General features: G+C 44.9%; 1 protein-coding gene across 1 annotated transcript; it reads right to left on the reverse strand.

Annotated features, from left to right (window-relative positions):
- Positions 1-3031: 3031 nt before the first annotated feature.
- LOC137361852 (CD5 antigen-like) lies at positions 3032-18163 on the reverse strand (the record flags this gene model as incomplete). Its single annotated transcript, XM_068026455.1, has 3 exons — positions 3032-3129; positions 6292-6606; positions 17854-18163. Coding segments are annotated over 3 exons (723 nt in total), but the record flags the coding sequence as incomplete, so codon positions are not given.
- Positions 18164-20059: the final 1896 nt, after the last annotated feature.

Genomic DNA, 20059 nt, shown 5'->3' on the forward strand with positions numbered 1-20059 from the left:
TAAACTTCAGAATGCAAAGTGTTCGGATATGTTTTTTGCAGGAACTACCGACTTCAGTTTAGGAGTTCCTGATGGAAGCGTGTTTCTGATCCAGAAATCCAGTCACTTAGAGAAATAAACTCTGAGTCAATGTGACTGTCTCCTCCTGAGAGCAGTGACTATTTATGGTCTAGCTTAAATGGAATAAAATGACATGATAGTTACAAACAAACAGAAATCACGTTCTTTAAGCAGTAGCAACGGGCGGGAATCTTCCCAAACCTATTGCTAATCTTGCTATACGCACAGATATAGACACACTCGCACTGTGATATGACTCCTTCACCTGGGGATAGCGAGCGGATTTCTGACAGTGTTCAGTCAGTAAACTGACCATTAACATGGGGTATTTAAGTGGAAGTGACATTTGTCTTGTGAACATTCGGCATGAAATATAAAACACAGACCTGAACGCCGGATCTGATAGGAATCCTTGCCAGGTGGAATATTCCCAATCTCTTCATAAATTGCTTGGTATAAACCAGCCGGTGAACCCTTGCCACTAGTGACAGAACCTGTCAGATGGAGGGTGGGAAGATTAAAGTTTAGTTGCAACCCATGAGCGTTTACCAGTAAATTATCTGCGAACACATCCAAATCACAGAGACAGAGAGAGTAAAGGGACAAAGTCGGATACAGTGAATGCGGAGTAGTTTTGTTGTGTGTATTTTCGTACATGTCTGTGTCAATTTTACTGCATATCCCTATGTTCACCTGCAGCAGACTGAGGACAAATGTGCTAACTGAGGAAAAAATTCAATCAAGTTTGTTAGAAACGATCTCTCCCTAACAAAGCCATGCTGACTGTCCCTGATTAATGCCTGCCTCTCCAAGTGGAGATTAATCGTGTTCCTCAAAATGTTTTCAATATTTTCCCTTGCACTGACGTTAGATTCACCTGCCTGTAATTACCTGGTTTAACCCTGCTACCCTTCTTGAATAATGATACCACATTCACTGTCCTTCAATCCTCTGGTACATCTCCTGTGGCCAGCGAGGATTTGAAAATGTGTGTCAAAGCCCCTGCTGGATCTTCCCTTACCTCACTTAACAGCCTAGGTCACATCTCATCTGGGCCTGGGGATTTTTCCATTTTAAGCCCGCTAAAACAACAAACACTTGCTGCCTTTCAATGCTAATTTGTTTAAGTACTTCACAACCCCGCTCCCTGATCTCTACACCGACATCGTCCATCTCCATGGTGAACACAGATGAAAAGTAATCCATTAAAGCCGCATTTACGTCATCTGCCTGCACATTGCAGACGGCCATTTTGATCCCGAATCGTTCCCATTCTTTCCCTGGTTATCCTCTTGCCCTTGATATACTTTTAAAAAATGCATTTGGCGTTCCCTTGATCTTCCTCACCAGTGTTATTGCATGCCCCCTCTTCGCTCTCCGAATTCAATTTTTAAGTACCCCCTATACTTTCTGTACTCCTCTCGGGAGTCCGCTGTTTTTCAGCGCTCTGAATCTGCCAGTAGCCTCCTTTTTGATCCTTATCCAATCCTCCATATCCCTTGACACCCACAATATCCCTGGAATTGTTCGTCCAACCCTTCAACTCTGTGGGAACATTTTAGCCCTGAACTCTCAATATTTCCCTTTTGAAGGTAAGAGCCCATGGGATCCATGGCAATTTGACAAATTGGATCCAAAATTGGCTGCGTGGTAGGAAGCAAAGAGTAATGATCGAGGGTTGTTTTATTGAGTGCAAGCCTGTGACCAGTGATGTACCACGGGGATCGGTGCTGGGACCCTTGCTGTTTGTAGTGAACATTAACATTAAACCTGAATATAGGAGGTATGAGGAGTAAGTTTGCAGATGATCCCAAAACTTGTGGTGTCGTAAATAGTGAGGAAGAAAGCCTTAAATTACAGGACGATATAGATGGGCTGGTCAGATGGGCAAGGGAGCAGAAAATTGAATTTAATCCTGTGAAGGGTGAGGTGATGCATTTTCGGTGGAGTAACAAGGCAGGGAATATACAATGGATGGTAGTACCATAGGAAGTACAGAGAATCAGAGGGACCTTGGTGTACTTGTCCATAGATCACTGAAGGCAGCAGCATAGAAAGATAAGGTGGTTCGGAAAGAATATGGGATTCTTGCTTTTATTAGCCAAGGCACATAATATAAGAGCAGAAAGGTTATGATGGAGCAGCATAAAACGCTAGTTAGGCCACAGCTGGAGTACTGTGCACAGTTCTGGGAACTGCACTGTAGGAAGGATGTGATTGCACTGGAGAGGGTGCAGAGGAGGTTCACCAGGATGTTGCCTGGGTAGGAGAATTTCAGTTATGAAGCGAGACTGGAAAGGCTGGGGTTGCTTTCTTTAGAACAGAGAAGGCTGAGGAGGGAATATGATTGAGGTATACAAGATTATGAAGGGTATTGATAGGATAGATAGGAAGAAAACGTTTCCCTTAGTGCAGGGGTCGGCAACCAGGAGGCATCGTTTTAAGGTAAGGGGAAGGATATATCGAGGTGATTTGAGGGGAAAAGTATCACCCAGAGGATGGTTGGAGTCTAGAACACATTGCCTGAAGAGGTGGTAGAGGCAGGAACCCTCACAACATTTCAGAAGTATTTAGATGAACAATTGAAATGCCATTGCAAGCAACACCATGGGCCAAGTGCTGGAAAATGGAACTAGAATAGATAGGTGCCTGATGGCCGGCAGAGATACGCTGAGCCGAAGGGACTGTTTCAGTGCTGAATAACTCTATTAATCTATGACTCTATGACCTGATCTCCTGCTTGTGATCGTTTGTAAACGACTGCCTGTCTAGTGAGGTTACAAGGCTCGATCTTATCAGCTTTAGGACTGTCTTGTTACAGAGCCTGTTCTGGTCGGGTCCTTGGCAGTGCGAGGCGCCTATGCTGTCCCAGCTACAGAATCTTTCTGAAGAGAGAGAGGTCTATTTCTATAGGAACTTTATATTATTATGAAAAGTGTCATTTATTAAGCGTCCCATTTCTTATAATAAATCAGGAGTGATTTGGATGGGTGGAATATGAGTGGAGGGCGTCGTTTTGGAATGTTGAATCACCGCTGGTGAATACAGAAGGTCCTATACAAGTATCACCTGTCAAAATAACAGTCAGACACGGTTAGACAGCTCGATATTGGATGCCCAGAGCCGGAATCTGAAAGGCTGGAACTGATAACCAATGGATGAAGGAAGATTAACAGACAAGTAAATAGTTGAATGCACAGCTTAAAAAGTTGAAGTAAACTTCCGGATCCTTTGTTACAATAAGTAAATTCTTCCAGAATTTCATGTATGATGTGCTGAACTCTCACAGTGAATGTGGACACTTCAAATCACTCTCCATTTTAAATGTCACATTTTACTAAATCCTTAGCACATTGAATGGAGAAAATCAGCAAAAAAAAAAATAATGTGTTTCTAACAAGGCCACTTGACAGTCCATAGAAATCTGCAAGGAACGAGAGTTTTGCATGCATATGACACAATATCTGGGATCTTTCGTTGGATCCGCGGTAAGATATGAACCTCACCTCTTCTGATTGACTTTTTCTGTATAACCACCATCAGTGAGATCAACACACAGATTAGCAGAACTCCGAAGCAGACCGCAACTAGGATGGAAGTAGTTTTCTTTCCCTGTTCTTAATGACAATAATACAGAAAGGTTTAACACATACACAGTCCGTCTTGCACAATAACATATTTACAAAAGGGAGTTAATAATTATATCCACTGCTTCCGGGCGATGAGTCAGGCTGAACATTCCGCAATATGTGTGGTGCACATTGTACCAGAGGGAAGTGTGAGCCAGTCTAAATTACAGAGACAGCGTCCCCATGTTTCTGATGAGAACACGACAGTTCAGGTCCAGCCAGAATCTGGAATTAGCTGAATTTCAACCAGACCATTTGAAATATGCGGTGAGGAAAATATATTCCAGTCAGTGAGAAAGTGCTCATAGCATCTTGAGAAAATGACTACAATACCAATTCAACTAATTAAAACCCTAACGCTGGCGAGGATACTAATAATGGTAAATACCTGCAGATGTGGACGGGACAGCAATTGGAGGCACATCGAACCCTGTGGAGTATATTGTACAAAAGGTTCAGGAGGATGAAATTTCAGCACTTTCCATTTAAACGATAAATACTGTTCTTAATTTCCGGAACTAGTGAGTCAATTTAACAAAACAATGAACCCTAACCCCACTCTCCAAACCCTGTCACCCTCACCGGAACAAATCACACTGGCATCTTCCTTGTGATCACAGTCAGACTGAGCCGGCGATGAAGAAGGACAGTCGGCCAGAGAAGATTCGCTTCCAGTGCATTTCACCTCATCCAGCCAGATAACACCGTCACCCTGGGAAAAAGTAGCTCCTCCTGGGGCCAAAAGAGCGTGACCACAATCCAGCTGTCTGCAGACAACATTGGCATCGGCCATATCCCAGGAATCATCACACACCGTGCCCCAGCTGTTATTGCACAGTATCTCAACTCTCCCGGAGCAGTTGGTGTTACCTCCAAACAGGCGCAACCAATGTCCAGAATCTAGCAAAGAGAATCAATGGTTATTATTGATGTAGTATAAGAAAGGAGTACATGTCAGATAGTTGGTATAATAAAGAGGAAGTAGCACCTGGTGAAAGCCCACGTTTACAATCATATTCTCGAATGCAGTCCTTTGATCTGTGGTGCTGCTCCTTAGTTACTTTTGCTTCTGTTTAGAATAGAAACATGCTGACTGTATCACACACCAATGTTTGAAATGACACTCGCACATTTAGAGGTTTGTTGTGTTACCTGAACAAACAACACCAGCATCCTCCCTGTGTTCACAGTTGTGTTTACCCCACGGTTCTTTTTGACATTGCCAAAGGAACGATTCGTGTGAAATACATTCCATCCCATCAAGCCAAATGGGTCCGGTTCCTTCTCCAAATGACTGAGCATAATAATCGATAGAACTGAGAGGACCACACTGTAACTGTTTGCAGATCACTTCTGCATCAGGTCCATCAAGTGTATCCGAGCACACTGTTCCCCAGGTGCCATTGTAGAACACTTCCACTCTCCCCTCACAGCGATGCTTCCCATTCACCAGCCGCAGCTCTTTGTGCTCTGTCAATGACACAAGAAATATCCAGATAGTTAGATTGATAACTCGTTGGATGTTCATACCGCACAGTTCAACACATGCTGCACCGGTTGTGTTCACTGATTTCCAGTAATTATTTCAGAAAAGCGATAGAAAAACACCGACAGCCCATAAAGTAATAAAGAATAATCAACACGGATTTCACAACAGAAAGACAAACAACGTTATTGAATTCTTTGAAGAAGTTACAGAAAGATAACAGGGATAATGCAGTCGATGTAATATGCATGTTTTTTTTTTCAGAAGGCCTCTGACAAGGATCATGACTGGGGTCAGAGCCTGTGAAGTCAAGAGATCAGTGGAAGAATGATAGGAAACCAGCTACAAAGCACACCGTCCGGGTACAATGTGGTAACCCAGAATGGCGGAAGTTGGGAAGTGGTGTTCCACAGGGCTGGGGTCACTGCTGCTCAACATTTACATGAACGATTTGGATTTACACAAGGGAGACTTAATTTCAAAATTTAAGATGACAGCAATTTGGGGATGTAGTTACCACTAAGAAAGACAGAGACAAAATACGGGAAGACGTTAATAAACGGGCCGAATGGGCATACAATTGCCAAATAAGTTGAATAGAGATAAGTCTAAGGTGCTCAGTGTTGACAGGAAGAATAAAGAGGCCACGTACCTCTTGTAAAATAAGAGTGAAAATTATATAGATCAGCAAAGAGACCTCGGGATACAGAGGCACTAATCACTTCTGAAGTGACAGAGACCGAAGTTAGTGATCATAAATATAGAATAATCACGAATAAATCTAATAAGAAATTCAGGAGAATTTGTTTTTTTTTACCTAGGGAGTGGTTTGAATTTTGAATTCCGAACACATGCAATTGCTGAGGTGATTTGCACTGATGCCTTTAAGGTAAAGCTATACAGGTACATGAGGCAGAAAGAAGCAGGAGGATATGCAAAGAGGGTTAGGTGCAGTGAGGTGGGGCCATACTCGTGGGCAACGTAAACACCACATTGACCAGTTAGTGCGAATGGCCAGATTCCGTGCTGTCCATTGTATGTAATTCGAAGTCATATCTTCCCTGTGAAACCACGTGCACAACACTACGGAAAATGGGCACATGGAAGCACCGTTACCTGAACACATGATCCTCACATCTTCTTTATGAGAACAGTCGTGGTTACCCCACGATGCTGAGGGACGTTCCCAGAGTAATGATTCGTTCCTGGAACACTTCAGTTCATCCAACCAAACTGGCCCTGAACCTGGTCCACAAGATGCAGGAAGTGCCAGGTCCAATGCCTTTCCACAACCCAGCTGTTTGCAAACCACGTCAGCGTCCGCCAGATCCCAGGAATCATCACATACTGAGCCCCAAGTCCCATTGTAATAAATCTCCACTCGGCCACTACATGGGCTTCCACCGTCAGACAGCCTTAACTGCACGTGGTCTGTTGGATAACAGTACATGAGGATTATACTTTCAATAGACATTCACATCATCACTCATTACAACTGATTTTACCATCACCAGCTCAAAAAATGAAGGTTAAATGCACCTGTGACAGGTAAATAAAACTATACAACAGAATATCTGTTTACACTTACTTCTTACATAGAATGTAAAGAACAGCAATGTTTCAGATATGCTATAACATCTGGCTTTGACAAGTGCTGATCTCCAGTTCCCCTTTTATGTTTTGAACGCTGTGTCCGGTGTCAAACAGGCAATCACTCACACGATGAACAGTTAATTTATACTCATGTTATATAACTGTATCTGTTCCTTGTCCATGTATGTTACCCTTATTTGTTATCTTGGTCAGACATTTACTGCCATCTCCTATTTCCCTCATCTTCAATTACAAGTGACTTGCATTTATCTAGCGCCATTAACGTAATTAAACATCCCAAGGCGCGATACTGGGGTGATATCAAAGAAATTTTAACACAGAGCACCGAAAAATATATTAGGTCAGATGACCAAAAGCTAAGTCAAAGAGTTAGTTTTTATGGAACGTCTTAAAGCAGGAAAGACTGGTTGACAGGCAGAGAGATTTAAGGAAGTAATTCTAGAGCGTGTGACCTTCGCAAATAAAGGCACGGCCGCCAATGGTGCACAATTAAAACCAGGAATGCTCAAGAAGCCACAACTGGGAGCTGCCAGTCTGGAGCCGATTGCAAAGACAGGAGCTGTGAGGCCAGGAAGGGATTTGAAAACAAGGATGAGAATTTAAAACCACTCATTGCTGGGCAAAGTAGGTCAGTGAGCAGAGGGCAGATGCCTGAGTGGCAAATGGTCGAGACAGCGGAGCTTGCAGAGGTTGTTAGAATTAGAATATTACAGCGCAGTACAGGCCCTTCGGCCCTCGATGTTGCGCCGAGCTGTGAAACCATCTGACCGACACTATTCCATTTTCATCCATGTGTCTATCCAATGTCCACTTAAATGCCCTTAAAGTTGGCGAATCTACTACTGCGGCAGGCAGGGCATTCCACGCCCTTACTACTCTCTGAGTAAAGAAACTACCTCTCACATCTGTCCTATATCTATCACCCCTCAACTTGAAGCTATGTCCCCTCGTGTTTGCCATGACCATCCGAGGAAAAAGACGCTCACTATCCACCCTATCTAACCCTCTGATTATCTTATATGTCTCTATTAAGTCACCTCTCCTCCTCCTTCTCTCCAACGAAAACAACCTCAAGTCCCTCAGCCTTTCCTCGTAAGACCTTCCCTCCATACCAGGCAACATCCTAGAAAATCTCCTCTGCACCCTTTCCATAGCTTCCACATCCTTTCTAAATCGGGGGACATAATCACTGACCAACGCAAACAGATGGACCGCTGGGTTGAGCACTACCTAGAACTGTACTCCAGGGAGAATGCTGTCACTGAGACTGCCCTCAATGCAGCCCAGCCTCTACCAGTCATGGATGAGCTGGACATACAGCCAACCAAATCGGAACTCAGTGATGCCATTGATTCCCTAGCCAGCGGAAAAGCCCCTGGGAAGGACAGCATTACCCCTGAAATAATCAAGAGTGCCAAGCCTGCTATACTCTCAGCACTACATGAACTGCTATGCCTGTGCTGGGACGAGGGAGCAGTACCCCAGGACATGCGCGATGCCAACATCATCACCCTCTATAAAAACAAAGGTGACCGCGGTGACTGCAACAACTACCGTGGAATCTCCCTGCTCAGCATAGTGGGGAAAGTCTTTGCTCGAGTCGCTCTGAACAGGCTCCAGAAGCTGGCCGAGCGCGTCTACCCTGAGGCACAGTGTGGCTTTCGTGCAGAGAGATCGACTATTGACATGCTGTTCTCCCTTCGTCAGATACAGGAGAAATGCCGTGAACAACAGATGCCCCTCTACATTGCTTTCATTGATCTCACCAAAGCCTTTGACCTCGTCAGCAGACGTGGTCTCTTCAGACTACTAGAAAAGATCGGATGTCCACCAAAGCTACTAAGTATCATCACCTCATTCCATGACAATATGAAAGGCACAATTCAACATGGTGGCTCCTCATCAGAGCCCTTTCCTATCCTGAGTGGTGTGAAACAGGGCTGTGTTCTCGCACCCACACTTTTTGGGATTTTCTTCTCCCTGCTGCTTTCACATGCGTTCAAATCCTCTGAAGAAGGAATTTTCCTCCACACAAGATCAGGGGGCAGGTTGTTCAACCTTGCCCGTCTAAGAGCGAAGTCCAAAGTACGGAAAGTCCTCATCAGAGAACTCCTCTTTGCTGACGATGCTGCTTTAACATCTCACACTGAAGAATGCCTGCAGAGTCTCATCGACAGGTTTGCGTCTGCCTGCAATGAATTTGGCCTAACCATCAGCCTCAAGAAAACGAACATCATGGGGCAGGATGTCAGAAATGCTCCATCCATCAATATTGGCGACCACGCTCTGGAAGTGGTTCAAGAGTTCACCTACCTAGGCTCAACTATCACCAGTAACCTGTCTCTAGATGCAGAAATCAACAAGCGCATGGGTAAGGCTTCCACTGCTATGTCCAGACTGGCCAAGAGAGTGTGGGAAAATGGCGCACTGACACGGAACACAAAAGTCCGAGTGTATCAGGCCTGTGTCCTCAGTACCTTGCTCTACGGCAGCGAGGCCTGGACAACGTATGCCAGCCAAGAGCGACGTCTCAATTCATTCCATCTTCGCTGCCTTCGGAGAATACTTGGCATCAGGTGGCAGGACTATATCTCCAACACAGAAGTCCTTGAAGCGGCAAACACCCCCAGCTTATACACACTACTGAGTCAGCGGCGCTTGAGATGGCTTGGCCATGTGAGCCGCATGGAAGATGGCAGGATCCCCAAAGACACATTGTACAGCGAGCTCGCCACTGGTATCAGACCCACCGGCCGTCCATGTCTCCGTTATAAAGACGTCTGCAAACGCGACATGAAATCGTGTGACATTGATCACAAGTCGTGGGAGTCAGTTGCCAGCATTCGCCAGAGCTGGCGGGCAGCCATAAAGACAGGGCTAAATTGTGGCGAGTCGAAGAGACTTAGTAGTTGGCAGGAAAAAAGACAGAGGTGCAAGGGGAGAGCCAACTGTGCAACAGCCCCAACAAACAAATTTCTCTGCAGCACCTGTGGAAGAGCCTGTCACTCCAGAATTGGCCTTTATAGCCACTCCAGGCGCTGCTTCACAAACCACTGACCACCTCCAGGCGCGTATCCATTGTCTCTCGAGATAAGGAGGCCCAAAAGAAGGACATCCTTTCTATAATGCGGTGACCAGAACTGCACGCAATACTCCAGGTGCGGTCTCACCAGAGTCTTGTACAGCTGCAGCATGACCTCGTGGCTCCGAAACTCGACCCCCCTACTAATAAAAGCTAACACACCATATGCCTTCTTGACAGCCCTATTAACCTGGTTAGCAACCTTCAGGGATTTATGCACCTGGACACCAAGATCTCTCTGCTCATCTACACTAACAAGAATCTTCCCATTAGCCAAGTACTCTGCATTCCTGTTCCTCCTTCCAAAGTGAATCACCTCACACTTTTCCGCATTAAACTCCATTTGCCATCTCTCAGCCCAGCTCTGCAGCCTATCTATGTCTCTCTGTACCCTACAACATCCTTCGGCACTATCCACAACTCCACCGACCTTAGTGTCATCTGCAAATTTACTAACCCACCCTTCTACACCCTCTTCCAGGTCATTTATAAAAATTACAAACAGCAATGGCCCCAAAACAGATCCTTGCGGTACACCACTAGTAACTAAACTCCAGGATGAACATTTGCCATCAACCACCACCCTCTGTCTTCTTTCAGCTAGCCAATTTCTGATCCAAAGCTCTAAATCACCTTCAACCCCATACTTCCGTATTTTCTGCAATAGCCTACCGTGGGGAACCTTATCAAACGCCTTACTGAAATCCATATACACCACATCCACTGCTTTACCCTCATCCACCTGTTTGGTCACCTTCTCGAAAAACTCAATAAGGTTTGTGAGGCACGACCTACCCGTCACAAAACCGTGCTGACTATCTCTAATGTACTTATTCTTTTCAAGATGATTATAAATCCTGTCTCTTATAACCTTTTCCAACATTTTACCCACCACCGAAGTGAGGCTCACAGGTCTATAATTGCCAGGGCTGTCTCTACTCCCCTTCTTGAACAAGGGGACAACATTTGCAATCCTCCAGTCTTCCGGCACTATTCCTGTCGACAATGACGACATAAAGATCAAGGACAAAGGCTCTGCAATCTCCTCCCTAGCTTCCCAGACAATCCTAGGATAAATCCCATCTGGCCCAGGGGACTTATCTATTTTCACACTTTCCAAAATTGCTAACACCTCCTCCTTGTGAACCTCAATCCCATCTAGCCTCGTAGCCTGAATCTCAGTATTCTCAACAACATTTTCTTTCTCTACTTTAAATACTGACGCAAAATATTCATTTAACACTTCCCCTATCTCCTCTGATTCCACACACAACTTCCCACTACTATCCTTGATTGGCCCTAATCTAACTCTAGTCATTCTTTTATTCCTGATATACCTATAGAAAGCCTTAGGGTTTTCCCTGATCCGATCCATCAATGACTTCTCGTGTCCTCTCCTTGCTCTTCTTAGCTCTCCCTTTAGATCCTTCCTGGCTAGCTTGTAGCTCTCAAGCGCCCTAACTGAGCCTTCACGTCTCATCCTAACATAAGCCTTCTTCTTCCTCTTGACAAGCGCTTCAACTTCTTTAGTAAACCACGGCTCCCTCGCACGACAACTTCCTCCCTGCCTCACAGGTACATACTTATCAAGGACACGCAGTAGCTGCTCCTTGAATAAGCTCCACATTTCGATTGTTCCCATCCCCTGCAGTTTCCTTCCCCATCCTACGCATCCTAAATCTTGCCTGATCGCATCATAATTTCCTTTCCCCCAGTTATAATTCTTGCCCTGCGGTATATACCTGTCCCTGCCCATCGCTAAGGTAAACCTAACCGAATTGTGATCACTGTCACCAAAGTGCTCACCTACATCTAAATCTAACACCTGGCCGGGTTCATTTCCCAGTACCAAATCCAATGTGGCATCGCCCCTGGTTGGCCTGTCTACATACTGTGTCAGAAAACCCTCCTGCACACACTGGACAAAAACTGACCCATCTAAAGTACTCGAACTATAGTATTGCCAGTCGATATTTGGAAAGTTAAAGTCCCCCATAACAACTACCCTGTTACTCTCACCCCTGTCGAGAATCATCTTCGCTATCCTTTCCTCTACATCTCTGGAACTATTCGGAGGTCTATAAAAGACTCCCAACAGGGTAACCTCACCTCTCCTGTTTCTAACCTCAGCCCATACTACCTCAGTAGACGAGTCCTCAAACGTCCTTTCTGTCGCTGTAATACTCACCTTGATTAACAATGCCACACCTCCCCCCTCTTTTACCATCTTCTTTGTTCTTACTGAAACATCTAAATCCCGGAATCTGCAACATCCATTCCTGCCCCTGCTCTACCCATGTCTCTGAAATGGCCACTACATCGAGATCCCAGGTACCAACCCATGCTGCAAGCTCACCCACCTTATTCCGGATGCTCCTGGCGTTGAAATAGACACACTTTAAACCAGGTTCTTGCTTGCCAGTGCCCTCTTGCTTCCTTGTCACCATATCCCTGACCTCACTCCTCTCAACATTCTGTACACTGGCACTACAATTTGGGTTCCCATTCCCCTGCTGAATTAGTTTAAACCCCCCCCCGAAGAGCACTAGCAAACCTCCCCCCCAGGATATTGGTACCCCTCTGGTTCAGGTGAAGACCATCCTGTTTGTAGAGGTCCCACCTACCCCAGAAAGAGCCCCAATTATCCAGGAAACCAAATCCCTCCCTCCTGCACCATCCCTGCAGCCACGTGTTCAACTCCTCTCTCTCCCTATTCCTCGCTTCGCTATCACGTGGCACGGGCAACAACCCAGAGATAACAATTCTGTTTGTTCTTGCTCTAAGCTTCCACCCTAGCTCCCTAAATTTCTGTCTTAAATCCCCATCTCTCTTCCTACCTATGTCGTTGGTGCCTATGTGGACCACGACTTGGGGCTGCTCCCCCTCCCCATTAAGGATCCCAAAAACACGATCCGAGACATCACGAACCCTGGCACCTGGGAGGCAACATACCAACCGTGAGTCTCTCTCGTTCCCACAGAACCTCCTATCTGTTCCCCTAACTATGGAGTCCCCAATGACTAATATTCTGCTCCTCTTCCCCCTTCCCTTCTGAGCAACAGGGACAGACTCTGTGCCAGATATCTGTACCCCATTGCTTACCCCTGGAAAGTCGTCCCCCGCAACAGTATCCAAAACGGTATACCTGTTGTTGAGGGAAACAGCCACAGGGGATCCCTGCACTGCCTGCTGGTTCCCTCCCCTTCCCCTGACGGCAACCCATCTACCTACTTCTTTTACCTGAGGTGTGACTACCTCCCCATAACTCCTCTCAATAACCTCCTCCGCCTCCCGAATGATCCGAAGTTCATCCAGCTCCAGCTCCAGTTCCCTAACGCGGTTCTCGAGGTGCTGGAGTTGGGTGCACTTCCCACAGATGCAGTCAGCAGGGACACTCTTGGCGACCCTTACCTCCCACATTCTGCAGGAGGAACATACAACTGCCTTAATCTCCATTCCCACTATTCCAAATTCCCAACAAATCTACGGAAGAACCAAAAAAACAAAAAGTCAAAACTTGTTAGGTTAGCAATCCAACGGACAGAACTTCCCAAATAAAAAGTTTACCTTATCAACACACCAGAGTCCTTTTTTTTTGGTTAGAGGAGGAGGGTGGGTGGGAGACACTACACGTGTAGTGTCTCGGGTACAGCCACCACACAAATATATACCCTTTTCCTTACCCAGCAGTCCCCTGGTCCTCCGAAAACAAAAGGGAATTCACTTTTAAACTTACGCTGAAATTGACTTCTCAGCTGTAAGCCCGTTCACGCACCTCCGTTGCTATCAACGCTGCAGTCACCGAAACTAAAAGAAAGAGATTCTAAACCACACAAATATATACCCTTTTCCTTACCCAGCAGTCCCCTGGTCCTCCGAAAACAAAAGGGAATTCACTTTTAAACTTACGCTGAAATTGACTTCTCAGCTGTAAGCCCGTTCACGCACCTCCGTTGCTATCAACGCTGCAGTCACCGAAACTAAAAGAAAGAGATTCTAAACCACACAAATATATACCCATTTCCTTACCCAGCAGTCCCCTGGTCCTCCGAAAACAAAAGGGAATTGGTTGTAACGAGTGATGCCAGCCAGGAGCGCATTAGAATCATCGAGTCTGGAGGGAACAACGCTATCAACAAGATGAGATAAGGGCAAATGCGGGTGATTGCATGGAGGTGAAAATAGACAGTGTTAATAAGGATATGGAGATTTGATAGGAGGATCACCCTGGGGTCAAATATAACACCAAGATTACAAGCTGTCTGGCTGAGTGACAGACAGTTGGCATGGCGAGAAATGGAGTTGGCGGCAAGGAAACATGCGATGGGGACTGATGGTTTCTATCTTTTCAATACTGAGTTGGAGGAATTTTCTGCTGATGCAGTACTGAATGTCAGCCTGGAATTCTGACAGTGTACAGGCATTGGAGGGCTCAAGAGTGTTGAATGTGAGGAGAGTTGGATACAGTGAGATACATGTGGAAGCTGAGGCTGTGTTTGCGGATATCAGTGAAAGGCAGCATGTAAATGAGTAAAGAAGTGTCAAAGGGTAGATCCTTTGGTGACACTATAGGTGACTTTGCAGGAGCGGGAAGAGAAGCCATGGCAGGCCACTTTCTGACCATGACTGTATAGACAATACTAGAACCAGCTGAGTGCAGTCCCACCCAGCCGGGTGTTAATGGGGAGGAATTGGAGAAGTATTTCATGATCAATCATATCAAAATTTGAGACAAGTCAAGAAAGAGGAGGTGGAATCGTTTATATTTGTCACAATCACTTCGGATGTCATTTGCTTTCGTCCTGTGGTGTGGATAGAAAATTGATTTGCGGAATTGAAACATGCAGCTTCATATAAGATGAGCATGGATTTAGATTAGATTAGAGATACAGCACTGAAATAGGCCCTTCGGCCCACCGAGTCTGTGCTGTACATCAACCACCCATTTATACTAATCCGACACTCATCCCATATTCCTACCAAACATCCCCACCTGTCCCTATATTTCCCTACCTCCCTCCCACCTACCTATACTAGTGACAATTTAGAATGGCCAATTTACCTATCAACCTGCAAGTCCTTTGGCTTGTGGGAGGAAACCGGAGGACCCGGAGAACACCCACGCAGACACAGGGAGAACTTGCAAACTCCACACAGGCAGTACCCGGAATCGAACCCGGGTTACTGGAGCTGTGAGGCTGTGGTGCTAACCACTGCGCCACTGTGCCGCCCACAGTGGGAGGCGACAACACATTCAAGGACATTGGCGAGATACGAACAGTTGGAGCTGGGGCAGTAACCTGCATGGACAGGTGGTCAATGGTTCCTTTCGAAGGAGAGGTGTGATGACTGCTGATTTGAAGGAGAGGAGCCTGAACATGTAGAGAGAGAGAGAGAGAGAAAGAGAATCGTTAATATTGCCAGCTAACATGGAACCCAGGAAGGGAATGTTTGTGTTCAGTAGTTTAATAGAAATAAGGTGTAGACAGCAAAATGTGGATACCATCAACAGCACAGGTTCAGAGAGAGAGTGAAGGATTCTAGGAGAGAAACAAGAAATGTGAATTCAGGGTCATCGTATGGGATGGGGGTGGGAACTGATAGGACGTTAGGCCTGATGGGTTGGGGAAGAAAGGGAAGTAGTGGAGGTGACTGAACGGATGTTTTTGAACTTTGTGACAAAAAGTCTATGAGCTCCTCTCACTTATTTTTGGAGTCCAGGGTGGACGAGGCAGGGGAATGGTTCAGGAGGAAGATTTATGATGGAGATTATTTGCTGTGCGTTTTCTTTGCCTTCCTGGATAATCTTTGTCAAACAGGAGGTTTTAGTGAAGATGAAGAGGACCCAATGATGCTTTATTTGATTGATCCATTCAGGATTATATTACCAGATAGTTCCCCACATGTCACCGTGCCTTTCTGTTTTTTAATTATTTCAGGGAATGTTGGTGTCACTGGCAAGACCAGCAGTTTAATCCATGCTATTTATTACTTCATTATTACTTTACTACTTCATTTCATATTGGAGAATGTAAGGTCCACAAGTTCTACCCTTAAACATCAGCCTTGCAATATGCAGTATCTTCGTGCAGAACTACGTTCTAGGGTTGTGTTGATTATTACATTATCATAAATCAATTTAATATTAATAGCATAAGAGAATCACTTACCTTTGTAAGGATGGGACTCTGTCTTTGACAAGGAATATATTTGAGCAATTTTAGAGACATAAACCGCATGTCTGAACAGAGAATATGCAGACCTGTCTGTCCAGCCAGACTGCTGCAATTATGTTAAATGAGCAAACGAAACTTGTGAGGCACATTAACAATTGTTATTGTCTGTAAAAAATCAATGAACTAAACGACTAATTCTATCAATATATGACTGTTGGACCGGACCAAAGAGGGCAGAAAACAGGATCTGTCTGCAAAATGTTGGACAGCATCAGGAAGCGCCTATGGGCAATTGAACTCCAGATGTGTAGACCTCCTGGATGCACAGAAACCAGTATTTAATATGGACTGGACAAAAATGATTGGACTAATTGCTGATGGAGAATAAACATCAGCGATGTGACCCATCAGATACAGAAGTAGAAGACAAGGAGAAGACACATGGCTTCTGAAGGTGGGCATAAATGTTGGGTGGAATTTAACATCCACCTAACTGAAGAACAAGATGACATACTCTACTCTGTCCAGTGACAGAGTGTGTAATAACCATTCAGCACTGTAAACTTCTGACGTGAAACGCTGGAATGTATTGATTTCCGCTGTTCCCGAAGAAATTATTTACTGTAACCAATCGGTATCAAATCTGAATCATTAACTATCTCATATGTTGTAAGTTCCACTCTGTCGTATGGAAATAAAAGTTCATTGGAACAACCCGAAAGCATCTGCCCACACTTACACTCTGCACAACGCAACATCCCCAGAACACATGCCTGCATTGACATGCTACACAATGAAACATTAAAGCGTACAGTCCAAAACATCTGTCTACTTTTATACACAACATAATGAAACTTACACCATAACAACTCCCACGCAGCTACCTCCACTTATATACTGTACAGTAGAACTGATTGCAAGCTCGACGCCGGATTTGATACCAGAGCTGAGATTCCAATTCCGTATTCTCTTTTTCATAAGGCCGTTATCTTTCACCTCTATCATCATTCACCTCCCTTCCTGCCTCAGCCCATCTGCTGCTGAAATGCTCACCCATGCTTTGTTTCCTGCAGAACAGAATATGTTAATGTTCTCCTGGGCGATCACCCATCTTGCATCCTCCAGAAACATCAGCTCATCCAAAGTTTTGTTGCCTGCCCGACATGAAGCCCCTCTCAGGAACACCGTGGCACTCGACGATCTATTGGTTTCCCCGCCATCAATACCTCGTGTTTCCAATTATGATCTTCATGTTCAGCCACCTTCATGCTCTCCCCCTGCATCAGTATAACCGTCTCCAGCCTGAAACATTTCAGGAACTCTGCTTTTCTCTGAATACAGCTTCTTGTACTTCACCCACTTCAATTGCCTAAAACTTTCAGTTTTGCCTTTAACCATCTAACCCCCAGATCTGAATGTCCACCAGAAATATTTCCGTGTCTCTGGCTCTTCAAATACAACCATCTGACTAAGAATTTAGTCACCAACTGTAACATCTCTTTGTTTGGTTCTGTGTCAGTTTTCTCTCCCTTTACATTCCTGTTAAACCCCTTGTGATGTATGTGTTAATTGAACTTTCTGTAATAAAAACGTTCTTGTTGTTTAATTGTGTCCGTGTCCTCTCTCTCTGCACACCACCCCCATCCAGCCCCAGCTCCCCGACCGCCCACCATCCTCACCCACTCTCCTCGAGTGAAATGACTGGCTTGAGACACCCAGGAACAAGTAACCTAGATTATCACTTTTCTCAGCAGATTAGACATTTCACTTCTTTGTTTTTGTAAAGGCAGTGAAGAATATGCTTACCTGAACACAGGACCCCTACATCCATACTGTCAGTGAGAGACGAATTCAATGTGAATAAGATGCAGTTCTGGAGCTGCAATTCGTTTCCTTCACACTGGACATCATTCACCCAGACGGGTCCTTCACTCTCTCCGTCCTTTGACTCCTTATAAGCGGCTGTCGCTTCACCGCAACCCAGCTGTGTACAGACTACGTTGGCATCATTCACGGTCCAGTGTCTATCTTGCAATCTCCCCCAGCTGCCATTGTGGTAAATCTCCACTCGCCCATCACACCAGCTTCCCCCGTTAGTCAGCCTTAGTGACCAATTTTCATCTACAATATGAAACACATTGAGAATGTCGAAACTGAAGCAAAATATCTCAGAATTTACTGCCACCAGAAATGTCATTAATTTTAATGGTTGCTATTTCTGTCATCATTGTTCAGAAGGCTTGTTGAAAGATCTTCTTCACCATTACCTTTTCTCAGTAAATACATTTCAGAGACGTACCGAGCAGCTTACGGTTGCTGAAATGGGGACAGAGGGTAAAATGAACTGGGGGTGAGACCCGAGGGACTGAAGGTCGTCCTCCTGTCCACATGTACTGATATTTCCAGCTCTCGCCCTGTACTTGAAAATATCATCAACCTTTCTTCCAATTTATCCTCCTTATCTTCACATGGTCCATCTTCAACTCTTCTGTTCTCTTCTTCAAAATCTCTGTCTCTGATTCTGGGGATAGGTTATTAACTAATATAAAGAATAAACCCAGTGACTCTCACAGTGACCTGTCTATGCTTCCTCACCCCCCAATTATTCGAATCACTCTATCACATTTTTTCACTTTCAGCACGGCAATGTATCAGTCTGGTGATTCAACCTTCCATACCAGTGGTTCCAGATATGTCTTCCTTTTTCCTCAACCGAGGACTCTCCTCACATCCTCATCCACCCACCATGGTTGACAGGGCCCTCAAGCACGACCATTCCATTCCCCATACTTCTGCTTTCACCCTTTCCCCCCTCCCAGAACCATGATAGGATCCTGATTCTCCTCATCTTCCACTCCATCAGCTTCCATATTCAACAGACCATCGTCCACCATTTCCACCACCTTTAATGTGATGCCACGACAAAGCACATCTTCCCCTTCCCTCCAATTTTAACGTTCTGAAGGGACCTTTCACTCTGTGGCACCCTGATGCCCTCTTCAATCATTGTCAACACCCCTTCCCACAGGACCTTCCCATGAATGGGCAGGAGGTACAACCACTGCCCTGTTACCTCCACCTTTCTCACCATCCAAGCCCCCAAATACGGCTTCCAAGTGAAACAGCGATTTTCTTGTCCTGCTTTCTCTTTAGTATACTGCACTCACTGTATTGACTGATCTTGATACCGTCTCCTTTACATTGGGACACCAAACATAATTGAGTGCTTACTTTGCACAACATCTTTGTTCAGTCTGCAAGCTTTACCTTTAGCTTCCAGTTACCTGTCCTTTTCATTCTTTATTCCGCTCCCACACTGACCTCTCTCTCCTCTTTCTCCTACACAGTTCCAATGAAGGTTAACGTAAGTTTGAGAAACAGCACTTCCTCTTTCCACTAGACTCTTTACAGGCTTATGGAATGAACACTGAATTCAGCAATTTCAGATCAGATTCCCTCCCCTTTTTTTCTTTTTTTGGACGATATTTTGCCTTCCAATTTGCAACACTTCTAGAAATGTGTTTTTTACTTGGCCCATTCCTATCTATTTTTGCCTTGCACTGCCCCATTTACCATTTAATCTCTCCTGTCTTCCACCATATCACAGATTGTTCCTTTCGCTCTTTCCTTGCTTTCCCCTTTCTTTAAAAACTGTTAAATCTCTAAGTTATGATGAAAGATCTGCAAACTGCAAGGTTGATTCTGTTTCTTTCACCATAGATGCAGCCAGAACTTCTGAGTATTTTCAGCACTTACTGTTTTTATTACCTATATTTTAAATTGTGAAACGTGGGAGCAATTTGCGTTGAGCAATGTCTCACGTACAGCGATCAGATAACAGAGCAGATAATCTGTTATAACAGGGCGCGGGTTGAGGGATAACTGGGAGAATTGTAATTCACATCAAGTTTGTGAAATAATCAAAGACATGGCATATTGGTGAAATAACGAGTTACTTCACTCGCTGTCATTTTAATGCACTTGATGCAATAGAAATTAAAATTTATCTCAT

The sequence above is a fragment of the Heterodontus francisci genome, unplaced genomic scaffold, assembly GCF_036365525.1.
Source record: "Heterodontus francisci isolate sHetFra1 unplaced genomic scaffold, sHetFra1.hap1 HAP1_SCAFFOLD_101_1, whole genome shotgun sequence".
Lineage (NCBI taxonomy): Eukaryota > Metazoa > Chordata > Chondrichthyes > Heterodontiformes > Heterodontidae > Heterodontus > Heterodontus francisci.